Here is a 20,818-nt window from a genome sequence, read left to right as displayed (position 1 = left end):
TGACACCAGTGGCGGAACTACCATGGTCCCAAAAGTCACACTTGAGACCAGGCCCTGGGCACAGAGGGAAGGGCCCCGGCCAGGGGGTCCTTTGTGGTTTCTTCCACCTGGGCCCTGAAGGTTCTAGTAGTTGAACCTCTGTGAACCCTGTTTATTTGGAATGCTGGGCTCTGAACTTTCCCCGGTGGGCGGCAGAGTCCCCGGCTAACCCTGTTTATTGATACACTGATGTTCTCTGGGCCAGAAATGTGGAAACATTTAAAGATTGGAAGAATGTGGATCTCCTGCCCAGAACAGCTGGGAATACTGAAGTATTGTGTAATCCGCTCTGCTCAGTCTGGAGTGTGAGGACCACAGGGCTCAGAGCTCCCTCTACTTCATCCTTCTACTCCGAGGATACTCTGTACTTCGCCCTCCGAGGATACTCTGTACTTCACCCTCTGAGGTAACTCTGTACCATCATCCAACATGCCAATCAGCACACCGCTTCTCAGGCTCCTCCCCGTCCTCGTCTTCTTCTCTGTCCAGCCCAATCAGCAGTGTCTGGGGTCAGAGCTGGAGGAGGAGATGGGTCGCCAGAGCCCAGCTGTTCTCATCATAGGATCGGGCATTTCCGGGATCGGAGCCGCCGAGAAGCTTTACCAGAATGGCTTCCGTAATATTAGGATCCTGGAGGCCACAGGAAGGACCGGAGGGCGCATCCGGACGCAGAGCTTTGGTAATACGGGTCACACTGCTACAATGTGAATGTGGAGGAATACTTCCTGACATCTTTCCTTCCACTGCTCTATAGCGGGGGGAGCAGTAACAGACAGGGTCCACTAGAGGGCAGCGCTGACACTCCAGATAGCAGGCAGAGTCAGAGAACAGAAAACTCTTCTGGAATCCTTATTAAAGTCATCTGTACTAATAATATATATCAGAACTACATGAGGAAGAAAGCAGAAAAGGCTTTTATAAAGGTGATAATCTCGGGAATAGACCAGACTCCTATATAAAAGACACATTTTTTTTATTGAGTATAAATATTAACCACTTGCCTACCGGGCACTTTTACCCCCTTCCTGCCCAGGCCAGTTCTCAGCTTTCAGCGCTGTCACACTTTCAATGACAATTGTGCAGTCATGCAATACTATATACAAAACAGATAGAGATTTCTGTTGGTGCTATTTAATCACTACTGGGGGTTTTATTTTTTGCGGAACAAACAAAAAAAGACCGATTTTTTTTTTTTTAACTGTTTTTATAGTTTGTTATAACATTTTGCAAACAGGTAATTTTTCTCCTTCACTGATGGGCCCTAATTGTCTGCACTGATGGACACTGATAAGGCGGCACTGGTAGGTGGCACTGAAGGGCACTAATAAGTGGCACTGATGGGCACTAGGTGGCAATGATAGGCACTGGTAGGTGACACTGATAGGCAGCACTGATGATGGGGCAATGATAGGTGGCACTGGTGGGTGGCACTGAAGGACACTAATAGGTGGCACTGATGGGCACTAATAGGTGGCAATGATAGGCACTGGTAGGTGACATTGATAGGCAGCACTGATGATGGGGCACTGGTGGGCACTGGTAGGTGGCACTGAAGGGCACTAATAGGTGGCACTAATAGGTGGCAATGATAGGCACCGGTAGGTGACACTGACAGGCAGCACTGATGATGGGGCATTGATAGGTGACACTGGTGGGCACTGGTAGGTGGCACTGAAGGGCACTAATAGGTGGCAATGATAGGCACCGGTAGGTGACACTGATAGGCAGCACTGATGATGGGGCATTGATAGGTGACACTGGTGGGCACTGGTAGGTGGCACTGAAGGGCACTAATAGGTGGCAATGATAGGCACCAGTAGGTGACACTGACAGGCAGCACTGATGATGGGGCATTGATAGGTGACACTGGTGGGCACTGGTAGGTGGCACTGACCTGCACTGGTGGGCACTGATTGATGGCACTAGTGGGCACAGATGCTCCTCCTCTTCTGGACCGATGTCCCTCTGACAGCAACCGGTGATCAGCTTTTTTTTCTCAGTGTGAGGAGAAAACAAAAAAAGCTTCTTTCCGGCTGCTGTTTACATCATGTGATTAGCTGTCATTGGCTGACAGCTGATCACATGGTAAAAAGCCTGGACTCTGATCTGTGATCAGCCATGTCTTTTGGATCACTGACTTTGCGGTGCCGCATGGATTTGAAGAAGTAGTTCCTGCAGTACTTTTTGGTGATTTGGGGTGCGACTTGTGACTGTGCACAGATGTTTTCAAAGTAGCACTGACGAGGTTTTGAAATTGTGCAATTTCAGAAGAAGTTGCACAATTTCAAAGCCGCATTCAGTGTGAACGAGGGCCCTGGTTCACATTTGTGCAATTTGAGTTGACAGTTCCAAATCGCATGACAAGTCACACCCCATTGCGGCAATGGAGCCGTTCATGAGCCGCAGCGATAAAAAAAGGTTCCTGCGCAATATTTTTCTGGTTTCATTGCAACTTGCATTTTACTTCAGTGCAATTTCATAGCCGTACCAGTGTGAACCATTACTGTCTCAAAAGCTGCATAGCCTTTATCACACAGCAAATCACTCCAATAATAGTTCATAGATAAATAAATGTGTCAGAACTTTACAATATAAACAAATCGGAATAAATGGTGGTCATAACATCGGTGACACATCTGTTCCAGATCTCAGTTATTCTTATATTTTATTCTGGCAACAAAAAATGTTCATTAACAGTGCTTAACCCCTTCATGCCTCAGGGTAAAACAAATCTTAATGCCTAAGCACAATTTTGCAACTTTGACATGTGTTCATAAAACCGTACATATATATATATGTGGATCCCCAGCGATGTGCCCTTCAATTATACATTTCATACATATACACCATAAATCATAAGAAAAAACTATTAGTTCATGGAATTCAGTTGTGCAAAAAATCATTAAGGTCCTCCCAACAAAGTGCAATGAGTGCTCCAAATCTTCTAACAACGCTGGGGATATATATATATATATATTCTGTTTTACTAACACATGTCAAAGTTTCAAAATTGTGCTTAGGCATTAAGATTTGTTTTACCCTTTGGCGTGAAGGGGTTAAGCACTGTTGATGGACATTTTTTGTTGCCAGAATAAATGTGAATAATTGACTTTGAAGAAACTAGATTTTTTACATTTTATTGGATATGTTTTAAAGCAGAAAGTAAAAAATATTGTTTTTTTTTTTTAAATTGTCTGGATTTTTTTGTTTATAGCGCAAAAAATTTAAAACATAGAGGTGATCAAATACCACCAAAGAAAGCTCTATTTGTGGGGTAACAAAAGGACATTTTATTTATTTTATTTTTAGGTTAACAAATGCTTTAAAAATAAATGCTGCTCTTTGCTCTTTACAAATAAATACTCAAAATAAGTAGAATGACATTGTTGAAAAGGGGCATGGGTGATCTTAAAATATTGCCTGCCCCCCCCCCCCCCCCCCCAAAAAAAAAGTTCTGCGGACACCCATGCCTGTATGCTGGGATGACATCGTTCTGTGCCAGCCAATGAAGACGTCTGCAGCCCATTACCCATCAAAGTCAGATAGAAGATGCCAGCAGGCAACCTCAGACCTTTGGAGGAGAGGTAAGTATTGAGGACTTTAGTTTCACTCCAAGCATTAAAAATGAAAAATAGAAGCTTAACCACTTGCCTACCGCCGCAAGTACATATACTGCAGCAGTCAGCCCCTCACAGGCAAAGTGACGTACCGGTACGTCAATAGCCTGTGAGGCTCTGGGGAGCGAGCGCGTGCCGCCGGAGGCCGCGGTCACGGACTCCCCCGCGCGTGTGACCCGCCGGTCACTCGCGATCGTCGGGTGGAGAGGGAGAAAGGCAGGCGGCTAATGTAAACAAGCCGCCTGTCATTCTCCCCGGTGTAGAAATAGTGATCATACAGTTCTACTATGTAGGACCATTGATCACTGTTCCTACACCTCAAGCCACAGCCAATCACAGTTAGAATCACGCCCCTAGGGACACACATAACCCCTCCCTCTCAAAAAAAGTTAACCCCTTCACTATCAGTGCCATTTTACAGTAACAGTGCATATATATATAGCACTGATTACTGTAGAAATGTCACTGGTAACCCCAAAAGTGTCAAAAATGTCAGTCAAGGGTCCGATCTGTCTGCCGCAATGTCACAGTACCGCAAAAAAAATCGCAGATCGCCGCCATTACGCGTTAAAAAAAAAAAACAACAAAAATGACAAAAATCTTTCCCTTTGTTAGTAAACGCGATAACTTTTGCGCAAACCAATCAAAATACGCTTTTTGCGATTTTTTTTTTTTTTTTTTTTTACCAAACATAGGTAGCATAAAGCGAATTGGCCAAAAATTTTAAAAAATTTTGATTTTTACATTTTTTTTGGGGGGGAATTTCATATAAAAAAATGTGAAAAATATTGTTATTTTTGCAAAATTGTCGCTCTTTTTTTGTTTATAGCGCATGATCAAAAAATCGCACAGGTGATCAAATACCACCAAAAGAAAGCTCTGTTTGTGGGAAAAAAAGGACATCAAATTCGTTTAGGTACAGTGTCGCACGACCGCGCAATTGTCCGTTAAAGTCACGCAGTGCCGAATCGCAAAATACCCCCTGGTCAGGAAGGGGGTAAAATCTTCCGGGGCTTAAGTGGTTAAAGCGAAACTCCACCCAAAAGGGGAAGTTACGCTTTAAGCATTGCTTCTCCCTAAATATGCTACATTTAGCATGTCATTTTTGGTGGGGGGGGGAACAGTTACCTAGTTTTCACAGGTACCTGCTCCCACTTCTACTCGGATCGCCTAGGCGGCTCGAGCGGAAGTTCTCCTCTCCTCCCCTGCAATCTTCTGGGATGTGTCACAGGTCCCAGAAGATTGCCCGGACAACAGGGAGGCGCTGCATGGCTCGTGCATGCGCAGTGCGTACCCGGCTGTGAAGCCGCAAGCTGTCACAGTCGAATGCCCACACTTGCAATGCCAGCTCCACGGAGAACAGAGAGAGACAAGGCTTCAGGCATCCCCATCGATGGATCGTGTGACAGGTTTTTGTGTTTATTAAAAGTCAGGAGATACACTTTTTGTAGCTGCTGACTTTATATAAATACAAAAATGAGTGGAACTCCACTTTGATGATTGCCATGCCCAACTGCTCCAGTTTTGAAACCTTCCCTTCTGTATTTTAAATAATTTGTGTTGTTACAGCTAAATTACTAGATGTTAAACTGGTGACCCCTCAAAATATGTGTCCTTTTTTTGTGTAGCATATAGGTTTGTGTATAGCATAACAGGTATATCCCAAGAGGGATTCCTCTAAGATGGATATTTACATCGGATGTTCAATGGAGCCCTCAGATAGTAGTGGATGCAGGAATGGTAAGTCCCTTCCCCTTCATGTCTGTATTAGAGTTATCTGTATTAGAGTATTAGAACCTCTAATACAGACATGAAGGGGAAGGGACTTACCATTCCTGCATCCACTACTATCTGAGGGCTCCATTGAACATCCGATGTAAATATCCATCTTAGAGGAATCCCAAGATTTACCCGTTATGCTATTTTAGACCTGTTTGCTATATGGTAATACAGGTCCATACCTTCTGGTAAGCGTATTTAACCACTTAAGCCCCGGAAGATTTTACCCCCTTCCTGACCAGGGCCTATTTTGCGATTCAGCACTGCGTGACTTTAACAGACAATTGCGCAGTCGTGCGACGCTGTACCTAAACAAATTTGGCGTCTTTTTTTCCCCACAAACAGAGCTTTCTTTTGGTGGTATTTGATCACCTGTGCAATTTTTCGATCATGAGCTATAAACAAAAAAAAAGCGTAAATTTTGCAAAAATAACAATATTTTTCACATTTTTTTATATGAAATTTCCCCCCCCCCCAAAAAAAAATGTAAAAATCAAAATTTTTTAACATTTTAGGCCAATTTTTTTTTTTTACCATATGTTTGGTAAAAAAATCGCAAAAAGTGTATTTTGATTGGTTTGCGCAAAAGTTATTGCGTTTACTAACAAAGGGAAAGATTTTTGTCATTTTTGTTGTTTTTTTTTTTTAGCGCGTAATGGCGGCGATCTGCGATTTTTTTTTTTTTTTTTTGCGGGACTGCGACATTGGGGCAGACAGATCGGACCCTTGACTGACATTTTTGACACTTTTGGGGTTACCAGTGACATTACTACAGTAATCAGTGCTATACATATGCACTGTTACTGTAAAAATGACACTGGCAGTGAAGGGGTTAACTGTATTGGAGAGGGAGGGGTTAAGTGTGTCCTAGGGGCGTGATTCTAACTGTGATTGGCTGTGGCTTGATGTGTAAGAACAGTGATCAATGGTCCTACATAGTAGAACCGTTTGATCATCATTCTTACACAGGGAGAACTGACAGGCGGCTTTGTTTACACTAGCCGCCTGCCTTTCTCCCGCTGTCAGGGACGATCGCGAGTGCCGCACGCGGGGGGTCCGTGACCGCACTTGCCACATCACTTGCCAGATGTTCTAAGTGAGGGGTCAGAGACCTGTGGCATGTGTGGCATATAAGCGGAGTTGTAAGTAATCAGCACCCTCATAGACAGTATAAGACAGGCAGAGGACAGAAATCAACCACCCCAGGACAGTGATCAACAGGCTATATGGCACTCACCCTCCTTCCTCTCCCAGCGGTCCACAGTGAAGGTGAAGCCCCTGTTTGCCCTCTCCAGGGCCCAGCACACCTCACCCAGAGTCTCCATGATGAGGAGCTCTATGCTGGTCTTGGTGTCCTGGCACTTCTCCTTTAGATCCTCTACTGGGGTCACAGAAGCTGCCCAGGAACTCCTGACACCGCGGGGCTACCTGATCCTCCTATGACACAGAGGCTGCCGTCTCTGCCCGCTATAGCTGAGAAAATCCCGCTGCCAGTCTAGCCACCACCGCTGCCGCCAGCAGGACAAAGGAGCTGGCTCTGCACCCCATGAACATATCCTACATAACAGTCCACATACTATTGATGCAAGTATCCTCCTTGCGGGAAATGCAGACCAGCATCAGTAAACTGCGTGGGCGGGGTCCTGAATCCATCGCAATTTGACTTCTCTGGCTCTCTGTAATTTGCGCGGACTCACACAGCACAATTTAAGTGGGCCCACTCTCAGTCATTTCCGGCTCAGTGCGACCCACTCAAACGCAGCTCGCGACTCACCAGTGGGTCCCGACCCACAGTTTGGGAGCTCCTGCTATAGGGCATTATAGGTCCAAAAAATCTGGTAAGCGTATTTATTTGTTGTTCACTTCCAGTTGGTGATGGGACCTGATCCATTATTTTAAAGATTCACTGCTGGACTCTGAAGTTGTTTCCATACGAGGATTATTCCAATTTGGGTCTTCATTCAGCATGCTATATATCGTCACTATCTATCAAATCTGGTACACGCAATTATTATTACTTTATCTGGTGACGGTTTTTTCATCACATTTTCTTCTATTGAATTTTATGTTATTTATTATCCCAGAAGTCTTTTATATTTGATCCATATATGTGCAGGCCTTCCTTTAATGTAATATTTTTTAGCAGTATTACACTATAGATATTTTTTTCTTTTTGGCTGCCAACATACCCCCAATGAATGAGGGATTTCCCCTTCCTCCTCTTTCGAGAGTGTGCATCCAGTAAAATTCGGTTATATCCACTTCAGAGATTTCCTACACTGGTCTCTACTGGCTCTTTTGACTTACCTATCGTAAGGTAATGTAAGTCCATATGTTGTGGTAAGCGCATACATTTTACTACAACTAATGACAAATTTCCATCATCCTCATCATTCTTCATTCATCTGTTAAACTTTATACTTCCCACGGAAAAGTTTTATTTATTTTTTTGATGGTTGGATTTTAATAATCTTTTTCACATATGGACTTTTTTCCTATGGGACTCACTTTTATTTATTTGTTGATGATTTAACCGGTTGCCGACCGCCGCAAGTACATATACTTCGGCGGTCGGCCCCCGGCCAGGCAAAGTGACGTACCGGTACGTCACTAGCCTGGGAGCCAATAGCGGGCGGGCGCGCGCCGCCGGAGGCGCGATCCCGCCTCGGCTCGTTCATGGACACCTCCGTGCGTGTGACCGGAAGACCCGATGTCCGCCGGTCACTCGCGATCGTCCGCTGTGAAAGGAGAAAGGCAGGCGGCTAATGTAAACAAAGCCGCCTGTCATTTTTCCCTGTGTAAAAGCACTGATCTAACGGTCCTGCTATGTAGGACTGTTGATCTGTGCTTTTACACACACAGCCACATCCCTGCACAGTTAGAAGTACGCCCCTAGGGACACACATAGTCACTGCATCTCTAATAAAGTTAACTCCTTCCTTGCCAGTGTCATTTTTACAGTAACAGTGCATATGTATAGCACTGATTACTGTAGTAATGTCACCGGTACCCCCAAAAATGTCAGTCAAGGGTCCGATCTGTCCGCCGCAATGTCGCAGTCCTGCAAAAAAAAAATCGCAGATCGCCGCCATTACTTGTTAAAAAAAAAAACAACAAAAATTTCAAAAATCTTTCCCTTAGTTACTAAACGCAATAACTTTTGCGCAAACCAATCAAAATACGCTTATTGTGATTTTATTTTCTAAACATAAGTAGCAAAAAACAAATTGGCCAAAAATTTAAAAAAATTTAGATTTTTACATTTTTTTGGGGGGGAATTTCATATAAAAAAATGTGAAAAATATTGTTATTTTTGCAAAATTGTTGCTCTTTTTTTGTTTATAGCGCATGATCAAAAAATCGCACAGGTGATCAAATACCACCAAAAGAAAGCTCTGTTTGTGGGAAAAAATAGGACGTCAAATTTGTTTAGGTACAGCATCGCACGACCGCGCAATTGTCCGTTAAATTCACACAGTGCCGAATCGCAATCTTCCACATTAGCGCTGCACTTTTTATATATATATTTTTCTCTCACCACTTTTTGTCAGTTGGATGTGCTAGCAGCTTTTTTTAGTTAGCGCGGTGTTTATATATTCTTCCACTTTGCAGGGGAAGTTGCACTGTGCAAGGGACTTTCCCCCAAAGCTTAGTAAATGAGGTGAACCTTCACTTTAAACAGAATGCCCTATCACATGCAAGGAAGAGAAAAAAAAAAAATCAGCATTTTTGCTTGCACATGATTGAATGATAGAGGTCAGCAGAGTTCAGTGAACTCTTGGGATAATTCCCCTGCAAAGTGCAACTTCCCTTGTAAAGTGGGTTTATTTACTAAAGGCAAATCCACTCTGCACTACAAGTGCACTTGGAAGTGCAGTCGCTGTAGATCTGAAGGAACACGCAAGAAAAATAAAAACAGCATTTTTGCATGCACATAATTGAATGATAGAAATTAGCAGAGATTCCCCTCATTTCAGATCTTCTGCCTAGATCCACAGCGACTGCACTTGCAGTGCACAGTGGATTTGCCTTTAGTAAATAAACCCCTATGTGTCTATAGTAAATGAACCCCACTGAGTTTCCAGGGTTAAAGTGGAACTTTTAGTCAGAAAAATAAGTCCTTAATAAATCATTTCATGCCGGCCCCTTTTGCAGGTATAGCTATGTAAAACAATAAAGCGAAAGTAAACCACGCAATTAAAAAAAAAAAAAAGAAACCCCTGCAAAGTATATTATTAAGGCATAATTTGCTAGTATGCATCGCATGCTAGCACATTAGGAAATACCTTAGAACGAAGCCTTGCACCGCTGCACTGTTAGCTCTGACAGACGCTTTCCATCTCCACCTGGTCTTCCTTCCGGGTTCGCATCCTTTGGCCATCTTATTGGCCACGCCGCGATGATGTCACACCGGCGCATGCGCACGCGTGTCACGGACCACGGCACAGAGCTCCGAAGGGATGGCACAGGTATACTATCTCTTCAGAGAGCATGTGCTGGTGACATCACCGGCTGCATGAAGTGTGAATATCTCCTAAACCGTGAAGGTTTAAGAGATATTCATAGTACCTTTCACGCCCGCGAGGGCGCACAGCGCGGCTATCGGCGACACACTGTGTCCCTGAGACACAGAGCATCCCTGATCATGGTAAAGGGCCTATGATGAGGCTGTTTACCCAGTCACAGCTGATCACATGTAAACAAGGACATTCCAGTTATCGGCTTTCCTTTCCTCACACTGACAGTGTGGGAGGAGAGGAGAGCCGATCACGCTCATCAGTGCTGCATATCAGTACTGAATATTTTTTTTTTCTTTAAAGATATATTTATTAATTTTATAAAACAGAGTACACAACACTTAGCACAACACATTGTGCAATGTACAAACAAACAACAGCTAAAAGAGAAAAGAAAGAGAACCCCCCCCCCCCCCATATTTTGTGAAATGTTTTATTTATTTTCCTATTCTCAAAAGTGAGCTTATACAACGGAATTGAGTCATTGACCTGTTTTAACCACAGAAATCTTGTTCGAGATATCGATCCCTTCCATGATAGTAGTAGGGACTTCTTTGCATAAAAGTAAAGAATACGGAGCAGTTTCCTAGCATTAGAAGGGATGGCCAGACCCCCAAAGATATCTAGCAAACAGTTCTTCACAATGTTTGGCAGGCCCAGTGCAGATGAGATGGAGTTTATATCTCTCCAGAACTCCTGGACCAAAGGACACCTCCAGAAGCAGTGGAGAAAGTCAGCATCCTGACCGTATCCCCTATAACACTCGGCCGACTGAGATAATCCCATCCTAAAAAGTCTAGCAGGAGTGAGATGTGAATAGTGAAAAATTTTGAGTTGAATAATGCGATCTCGAGAGGAGATTACTGAGGTACCATATACTGTATATCACTGAATTCAGACCAGTCTGATTCTGTATATATCAAAATCTACCCATTTAGCCTGTGCAGTTTGGAATCTAGAGTTAGAAATGAGAGCAGCATAATAAGTAGAAATAAGTCTAGCAGGGTCAGGGTGTCTCAGCATCTTCTCCATAGGAGGGATCTGTATTGGGTTCTCCAATGAACCTAATTGGGCACGCACTGCATGCCTGAGTTGATAATAATAGAAGAGATATGTGCGAGCCAAATCAAAATCTGCGCGCATCTGGTGAAAGGATTTGAACCCTTGTGGGGATTTTACATGGTGAGTTGGCCATAACATAAAGAAGTTTAGGGAGATAAATCATCTTGATAACATTGGCCCTTCCCATGAGATCCAAAGGCAGATCCATCCACCGCTTGGTTTGCAGTTGCAGCTGAGTCAGCAGAGGGCACAAGTTATTGCTAATGTACGAGGATAAAGGGAACTGGATCACAACTCCCAGATATCTAAATGAGGATACAACCTGTAATCTGGAGTCCGGGTGAATCTTGGGAATAGCTTCTGATCTAGAGAAAAAATAATAGATTTGTCCCAATTCACCCAAAAGCCAGAGTAGTCGCCAAATGTGTCAATTTCAAGCAGCAGATTATTCAGAGAGTCATGGGGATCCAATGTATCATCTGCGTATAATGAAATGTTTTCCTCTATGGGTCCAATAGGAAGGCATTTAATCGAGGAAGAGCTACGTACCCGTATTGCGAGTGGCTCCATTGCCAATGCAAATAGAAGAGGCAACAATGGGCAACCCTGCCTAGTGCCCCTGATCAGTACTGAATATTAGTGCCTCCTCGTCCTTGCCACCTCATTAGTGCCCCTTAGTGCCGTCTCATCAGTGCCACTTAATCAGTGCCCATCAGGCTCATGCTTGGGCTGAACCTTTCGCCCATCTCTACTTAACACCACAAAACAAATGTCCTTACAGATATTCAGCATTGTTCATGCATAAAAAGAATATAGATTGTCCGCTCACCACTCCAAACAATCGATCATGACTCCAGCTGAGCCTCCATGATAGAGCTGCATGATTAATCGTTAAAAAAATCGCAATCTCGATTCCCACCCTTCTTTTTTGTTCATTGATGGACACAGCTCCTGATCTTCTTTAAAGTGGTTGTAAACCCACTTTTATAACTTTTACCTATAGGTAAGCCTTTACTAAGGCTTACCTTTAGGTACTGTAAATATCTCCTAAACTTGCGCCGTGTAGGAGATATTTACATTGCATGCAGCTGATGACGTCAGAAGAAACGGCCGTCCGGGAGTGACGCGTGATTCGCTTGCAGGTAAGTGTCACATAATGTTCTAGTATGCGATGCATACTAGCACATTATGCATTTACTTTGCAGGGGGAAAAAAGGAAGAGTTTACTTCCTCTTTAACCATTGGGTTATACTGCCACCTACAGGAGTAGGACACTAGGCAGAAAAAAAGTCTGGCTACGCCTATGGGCAGTCCCAGGGGGTATACTCCCTCTCTCTGTTATGGGTACTCAGTTTTTTTCTGCCTAGTCAGGAGTAAGGACCTAGATCCTTGCTGGAATCTGATGAAGGGAGCTTGACTCCCGAAACGTGTTAGAGGTCCTATCTGACAGGACATGTTCCATTCCATGTGTGGTGGATTCTTGACATGTGATTTTTTATCATTCTTCTTGTCTGTGAATATGCATTTGGCTTTTTATTAAAATATTTTTTATGGTGACTACGGGTAATGCACTAGGTGTTTGCGCCTCCTTTTTCTTTTCTTCCTTGCTGGAATCTGTACCTGGTTGGGGCTCCTGCCAGGGCCTCCCTTCCTGCCTGTGCCATTTTCTGAGGCCTAGGGATCCCTCCTGGGTCCCTGAGAGCCTTGTGGTGCCGCGCGGGGCTGCCATTTTCTTGTAGCCTGTGTGCTCAATGCACGACGCCCATGTTTGTGTAGTCCGATGCCCAGTTTTGTGGTTGTTTGCCATTGAAAATAGCGGCGTCCATGAAAGTGGAGCCTCCTGTGCAGCGATTTTGGCGGTGGGAGCCCCTCCTCATCCCCTGGTGCTGACTCTTGGATCATTTTATTTCCTGATCGCCGCACGTGCAGTGCAGATGCTCCTGGTGGTTGCAGTGCCTGGTTTCTGCGGGTTGGTGAGTCTGGTGGGGTCCTCTGTGTTATTGGCGACCGAGTGGTGCTGCCAGAGTAGTAGGGGTGTCCCTTTGCATTGTTTTACACTTTTTCGTGGGGTCCCCCTGGTGAGCCATGGAGTCTTTGGAGCACATCTCCCCACCTGATCCCCTCTGTGGCTGTGGGGCCCTCCAGGTCCTATCCATCTATTGATGCACTGATGGCGGTTCTGGAGTCCTTTGTGTCTCAGGTGGAGGTGGTTTTTGGGCGACGGGATAGTAAAAAGCGCCCCCCGCCTTCCCCTGCCTCATCTGTCTCCTCCAGATCCTGAATCTGATTCGGCCGCTGCGGACGTGGGTCACCCTGCTGGGTCTGTGACCACGCGCCCTGAATTCTCAGATAGTGGGGATGATTCCGCACTGCGCACGAAAAGGCGCTGGTGGAAGCACTGATTGTATCTTTGCATGAAACTTTAAAGAAGGAGGATGCAGCTGCGACGGAGGCGCAGGTTACCTTTGGCACTCACAAGCCATCCAGAGCGGCAAAGGTGTTTCCTTTTCCTGCCTATTTTAATAGAATTGTCGCTAAAGACCTTGCGATTTGCTAGGCGATACCCCTATGAGGAGTCTGTTCCACTGGTGGTGGACCCTCTGGTTTCCAGATTAAACAAGGCAACCATGGTTCCGGTTGAAGAATCCCCGGCCTTTAAGGATGCGGGTGACAGGAAGGCAGAGGCTGTGGCCCTCAATATGTACACCCTGGCTGGTTCGGCACTGAGGCTGGTATTCACCATTGCCCTGGTGTCGCAAACTCTGACTGAGTGGGCTAAGCTTTTACACCGTGACCTGGAGGGAGAACAGCTCCCCCCTGCCTTTGCTAAGCTGGCGGACCAGCTGGTCCAGGGGCTGCAGTTTATCTGTGATGCCTCTTTGGATACGACTCCCCAAGTGGCTCGGATCTCTGTGTCTGCAGTGGTCCTTTTGGCGTGTCTTTTGGCTCAAATGCTGGTCTGCGGACCAGACTTCTAAAAAGGCCTTGACGGCTAACCTGGATGACATCATTAAAGGTCTCACAGGGGGAAAGTCTACCTTTCTTCCGCAGGCTATCAAGGGCAAGAAACCTCATCGTAGATGTAGGCCCTCCTTCTTGGCTCATAAGAGGTTTTTTCTTCCCTGAGGGTCAGTTGACAAGGGCTTGAAGCTTTTCAGGGCCTCCTCTGGAGGATTCAAACAAACCTGATCTGGCAAGCTAAAGGTGGGCTTCTCCAGACCTGTGGACAGCGCTCCTCCAGCATGAAGGTGTGCCCTCGCCCATATCGGGGGTGGGGCAATGTCTTCGCTGGTTTCCAGATGCATGGACTTCCCTTGTACAAGTTTCGCTCTTGTCCCCCGGCAAGGTTCTTTCCTTCCAACTTGCGCCTGTCCCGGACTGCGCACAGGGTCTGTTTGGGGCGGTACAAGACCTGTTACTTCAAGGGGTGATTGTCCCGGTTCCGACTTCGGAACATTTTCAGGGTTTTTACTCAAACCTTTTTACAGTTCCCAGGAAGGAAAGCAAGGTCCGTCCAATCCTGGACCTCAAGGTGCTAAACTGCTTTGTGTGGGTGAGGAAGTTCAGAATGGAGTCCATTCGAACGGTGGTGGCATCCCTGCATCAGGGGGATTGCCTTGCTTCTATTGACATCAAGGATGTTTATCTTCACATTCCAATATGTGCCGGTCACGAGCACTTCCTCCTCTTTGCCCTGGGAGAGGAGCATTATCAGTTTGTGTCTTACCCTTTGGTCTCGCCTCTGCTCCTCTGGTCTTCACAAAAGTGTTAGCCCCAGTGCTAGCATTGTTAAGCCAATGGGGGGATCCCGGTACTGGGCTACTTGGATGACCTTCTTCTGCGAGTGAAGTCTCTTACTGCTGTGGTAAAGAACATGAAAATCACCATACAAACTCTGAGGGAGTTTGGCTGTATTCTGAATTTTCAGAAGTCTGCTGTGGTTCCGTCCACAAAGCTGAACCATCTAGGTCTGACTCTGGACTCAGCCTTAGCCAGAGTGCTCCTTCCTCTGGACAAACTCCCAGAATTTGCAGGCTGCAATTCATCTCCTGCTGCCCTGCAGATGGTCATCCCTTTAGACATGCGGGTGCTGGGCCTGATGATGTCTACCTTCAAGGTGGTTCCATTTGCACAGTTCCATACGAGGTCCCTGCAAAAGGAGATTCTGGCCAAATGGGATAAGAATCTGCAGTCCCTGGACAATCAGATCCAGATGAGCCGGGGAACAAAGGAGTCCCTGATATGGTGGCTTCGTTCTCCAGCGCTTCGGCTGGGCAAATCCTTCTTCCCCCTTGTATTGGACAGTAGTCACCACAAATGCCAGCCTGTCCGGCTGGGGAGGTGTCCTCTGCAAAAATTCTGCTCAGGGACTCTGGACACTGGACCATTGAATGGATCGTCTTCAGGGATGTCCAGTGTGCATTCATTTGGAGAATGCCACGGCCGTGGCTTATGTCAATCACCAGGGGGGCACAAGAATTGTCCTGGTGGCTCTGGAGGTAGCCAGCATTCTATGGTGGGCAGAATGGTTCATTCCAGCCCTCTACACAGTACACATTCCCGGGGTGGAAAACTGGCAGGCGGATTACCTCAGACGGCAGGCGTTGGACGAAGGGGAGTGGTCCCTTTATCCGGAGGTGTTTCATTAGTTGTGTCTCCGGTGGGGCATTCCCGAGGTGGTTCTGTTGGCGTCTCGGCCCAACAGAAAGGTGCAGAGGTTTGTGTTTTGGTCACGGGATCCTCTGGCGGATGCCACAGACACGCTGGTTGCCCCGTGGGGTCAGTATCGCCTGATTTACACCTTCCTTCCTCTCAAGCTTCTGCCATGACAGGGAGGATCTGCTATCCCAAGGGCCAATCTTCCATCCTGCTTTACAGTTGCTGTCTTTGACAGCTTGAATGTTAAACGCCAGGTGCTGATGAATAGAGGTTTTGTCTGAGTCGGTGAGTCCAACGCTGTTAAACCCTAGGAAATCTACTTCTAGGAAGACCTACCTTTTGTACGTGGTAGTCGTACATTGTGTCGTGTGAGTCTCTTGGGGTTCATCCTTGCTCTTTCTCGGTGGATCGGATCTTGACCTTCCTTCAACGGGAGGTTGAGCAGAAACTGGCCTTGAGTACTATCAAGGGTCAGGTGTCGGCCTTAGCGGTCTTCTTTCAACGGCCCTTGGCCACATACTCCCTGGTGTGTACTTTTGTTTAGGGAGTTAGGCACTTTGCCCCTCCAGTGCAGTCTCCGTTGCCGCCTTAGGACCTCAATTTGTTGCGCTCAGTCCTCCAGAAGCGTCCTTTTGAGAATCTTCGGGAAATTCCCCTGCTTACGCTGTTCCAGAAGGTGGCCTTCTTGGTGGCTATCACCTCTGCGTGCAGGGTGTCAGAATTGAAGGCATTATCCTGTCACTAACCTTACTTGGTGGTTCACAGAGGTAAGGTGGTTCTTCATCCCTGTCCATCATTCCTTCCATGTCTTCTGAATGAAGACATTGTGTTGCCTTCCCTGTGTCCTGAGCCAAAACTTTAGAAGGAAATTGCCTCGCATGCCTTGGATGTGGTCCGGGCGAATAGGGTGTACCTGGCATCTACGGAGACTTTTAGGAAGTAAGACTCACTATTTGTGCTCACGGATGGGCCTCGGAAAGTGTTGTCCACTTCCTCTGCAATCATTTCCAGATGGATCAGATAGACGGTGATCCATTCCTATTCCATCAGGGGTTAGGTTCCACCTTTTCCTGTCAAGGCGCACTCTACTCGGGCGCTAAGTGCCTCTTGGGCTTTCCGTCATCAGGCATCAGTGGCGCAGGTTGCAAGGCCGCCACCTGGTCGTCGGTGCACAATTTCACAAAGTTCTATACAGTGTTGGCATCTACGATGCTTCCTTTGGCCGCAAGGTTTTGCAGGCTGCTGTTTATGGGACCTGGTTCTCTTTGTGGGTGACTGTATTGTTTATTTTCAGGTGAGCTCCAGTTGTTTTGGTTGAGCTCCTGTTTACTTGGTTGCCTATAGTTAACCTTTGGAATTTTTTTCACTGTTCCCACCCCTCATGTTTAACACTGCTTTGAAACATCCCAATGGTTAAGAAGATCAGGAGCTGTGTCCGTTAATGAACGAAAGAGAAAATGGGATTTTTGACTTACTGTAAAATCCATTTCTCTGATGTTCTTTGACGGACACATCACCCACCCCTCAGTGGAGTGTTATTTCTTCTGACACTGGTTGTAACAAAACAGAGTACCTATAGCAGAGAGAGGGAGTATACCTGCTGGGACTGCCCATCGGCGTAGCCAGACTTTTCTTCTACCTAGTGCCCTACTCAAAATAATTATTAACCACTTTACGACCGGCGCACAACGATCTACGTCGGCACTCAGCCCCGGCCAGGCAAACTGACGTAGGGCTACGTCAGCACTTCCCGCTGGTCCTGTGCGCGCTCCCGCGCCCCCCCCCCCCCCCGCCGCAGATGGCTCGATTGGGTTCAGAACCGATCAGTCATCAGGTCCAGGCCAATCATTTTTGGCCTGGACCTGTTAATCGGTCCTGCCCAATCAGATCACCCTCTAAGCCTGTGAAATGTAAACACAGGCTTAGAGAAGATGTGCCCTCCCCTCACAACGGTCTTTTTGGATCCAGCGTGAGAGGAGAGCACATCTAACTGTGAGTATTGCACCAAGCACACCCACACACAGGTAGATAGGCACATTTCACCCCCGATCGCCCCCCAATTAACCCCTACAGTCCCTGACACAACACACACTATATACAGCATATAGCATTTACCTATATACCTGTATAAGTGTGATTTGTGGTCAGGTGTAGCATTTGCGACCCCCCCTTTTCCACTTAAATTACCCCCCACCCCCCTAATAAAGATTTAACCCACTGATCCCCCCTGATCACCGCCGTTAACCCCTACACCCTCTGTCACATCAGCACTAATACAAACGTAATATACGGTATTTTTGTATTAGTGTCATTGTGATCAGAATTAGCGCAGGCGACTAAGTTTCTGTCCCAAGAAGGTTTAGGGTCCCCGCCACCCGCCCAATAAAGATTTAACCCCCTGACCCCCCCTGATCACCCCTACACCCCCTGCCATAACACACACCGTATACAGTATATAGCATTTTGCTATATACCCGTATAAGTGTGATTTGTGGTCAGGTGTAGCGCTTGCGGCCCCCCCTTTTCCACTTGAATTACCCGCCACCCCTCCCAAATAAAGATTTAACCACTTGATCCCCCCCTGATCACCGCTAGTTAACCCCTACACCCTCTGTCACATCAGCACTAATACAAACGTAATATACAGTGTTTTTGTATTTTTGTATTAGTGTGATTGTGATCAGAATTAGCGCAGGCGATTAAGATTCTGTCCCAAGGAGGTTTAGGGTCCCCGCCACCCGCCCAATAAAGATTTAACCCCCTGACCCCCCCCTGATTACCCCTACACCCCCTGCCACAACACACTGTATACAGTATATAGCATTTTCTATATACCCGTATAAGTGTGACTTGTGACCAGGTTTAGCGCTTGCCACCGTTTCTTTTGTCCGTAGGATACCCGCCAGCCCCTTCCAATAAAGATTTAACCCCCTGATCCCCCCCTGATCACATCCAGTTAACCCCTACACCCTCTGTCACATTAGCACTAATACACACATAATATACTGTTTTTACTGTATTTTGTATTAGTGTGATTGTGACTTGAGATTGCGCTAGCGAGTTAGCTTCTATCCCAAAGGAGGTTTAGGGTCCCCGCCACCCCCCCCCCCCAGATCCCCGGTGCATAGTTTAGAAATAACCCCTTGATTACCACACACACACGCACGCACGCACGCACATACACTTCCATTTCTAGTATAGTGTTTGAACAGATCAATATCTGATCTGATCAGAACTATACTAGCGCCCCCATAGTTTAGGGTTCCCAAAACGCAGTGTTTGCACGATCAGCACTGATTCCTGCCAGCACCTGCGTTTAACCCTTTCACCCAGGCAAGTGTAGTAATCAATAGATTACTGTCACTTGCAAAAAAACACAACACACAAAACCTCTGTGTTAGCAGAGTCAGGCCTGATCCCTGCTAGCATTAGCAGTTTTTTTGGTAGCGCTTGAAATAGTCCTTGACAACCAGGTGCTTTTATTACCTGTGAGTCGCATCACTGTACAGGTAAATTTAGTTACCAAGATGACCAAACGTTTGTACAGTGATGATGCTATATATAGTATAATGACCATGTCAAGTGAGAGCGATGGGGAAGCCTCACTGGCAGAATCAGGGTCAGTATACGAACCAGATGACAGCAGCGGCTCCCTGACAGATAGCTCCAACGACAGATGGGTCCCTGTTAGACCCAGGCGTACCCGACCCCATTCTGGAGTTGTTGAGATGCAGGAATCGCAGGGTGCTCGTATGGAGCAGAGTGTGGTTACTAGTGCCGCTCATCCTTCTGGCGACCTGGCAAGCGCCAGCGGCCTAGTGCACCCTGGACCTAGTACAACCAGCACTGCAGTATCACCTGGTGACGTGGCGAGTCCCCTAAGTGCAGTTGAAGCTGGTGCGGTGGCTAGCACGAGTAGTGGCCCACAGCCACCGCGTATTCGAAGACAGGCCCGTAGAGCCCATAGTGCCCTCCCTGATGCGCTGGCATATCCCAATTGGCAACCCACTGATTCTACAGCGCCAGTACTTCCCCCATTCACTGCCCAACCTGGAATCCACGTGGAGACAGCTGGTTTTACGCCCCTGAACTTTTATGAGCTGTTCTTCATGGAAGATCTTTTCAGATCTATTGTGGATCAATCAAATTTATATGCACAACAATTCATCGCCGACAACCCAAATTCGCACCTTGCCAGACGATTCGGCTGGAAACCTATAACGGTTTCCGAATTTAAAATCTTTCTGGGCCTTTCCCTCCACATTGGCATAACTAAACAGAGTGAATTGCGGCTATATTGGTCCACTAGCCCACTTCACCATATGCGCATGTACTCTGCCTCCATGTCCAGGGCGAGATATGAGCAAATTCTGCGATTTATGCATTTCAGCGACAATGAAATCTGTCGTCCTCGGGGAGACCCTGCATTTGATCGGCTCCACAAAATTCGGCCCCTCATAGACCACTTCAATCAGCGGTTTGCAGCCTTCTTTACCCCCGAACAAGTTGTCTGCGTTGACGAGTCCCTGATTAAATTTACTGGCCGCCTTGCTATGAAACAGAACCTCCCCAGCAAGCGTGCCAAGTACGGGGTCAAACTGTATAAATTGTGTGACAGGGCCACAGGCTATACAGTTAGTTTCCGGGTCTATGAGGGAAAAGATAGCACTGTGGAGCCCCCCAACTGCCCAGACTACATAGGGAGCAGCGGTAAGATTGTTTGGGACTTGGTGTCACCCTTATCCGGAAAGGGGTACCATTTGTACGTGGACAACTTTTACACAAGCGTGCCACTATTTAGTCACCTGCTCAAATTACAAATTGGCGCACGTGGCACCGTGCGACCTAATCGCTGGGGCTTCCCCCAACAGCTTGTAGATTCCCGTCTTAGTCGGGGGGCGAGAGCCTGCTTGAAAACGGACAAATTGCTTGCGGTGAAGTGGAAGGATACAGGGGATGTTTATGTTCTGTCCTCCCTTCACGCAGACACGACAGTCCAAATCCCTACGGCAACTGGCGTTATGGAGAAACCCCTCTGTGTCCACGAATATAACCTTAATATGGGAGGGGTGGACCTTAACGACCAGCTTTTGGCGCCGTATTTAGTTGCCCGTAAAGCCAGACGCTGGTACAAAAAAGTGTCTG

General features: G+C 46.6%; 1 protein-coding gene across 1 annotated transcript in view; it reads left to right on the top strand.

Moving 5' to 3' along the window:
• Positions 1–461: 461 nt before the first annotated feature.
• Positions 462–20,818, top strand: part of PAOX (polyamine oxidase) — a 112,895-nt gene continuing 92,538 nt past the window's right edge. Inside the window, exon 1 of the mRNA XM_082267663.1 lies at positions 462–718. Within this exon, the coding sequence (XP_082123789.1) occupies positions 469–718 (250 nt within the window). The 5' untranslated portion in view covers positions 462–468. The remainder of the gene's footprint in view (positions 719–20,818) is intronic.

The sequence above is a fragment of the Pelophylax lessonae genome, assembly GCF_965119305.1.
Source record: "Pelophylax lessonae genome assembly, chromosome: 9".
NCBI lineage: Eukaryota > Metazoa > Chordata > Amphibia > Anura > Ranidae > Pelophylax > Pelophylax lessonae.
The sequence above is the reverse complement of the archived record's forward strand: the minus strand, read 5'-3'. Positions and strand labels throughout refer to the sequence as shown.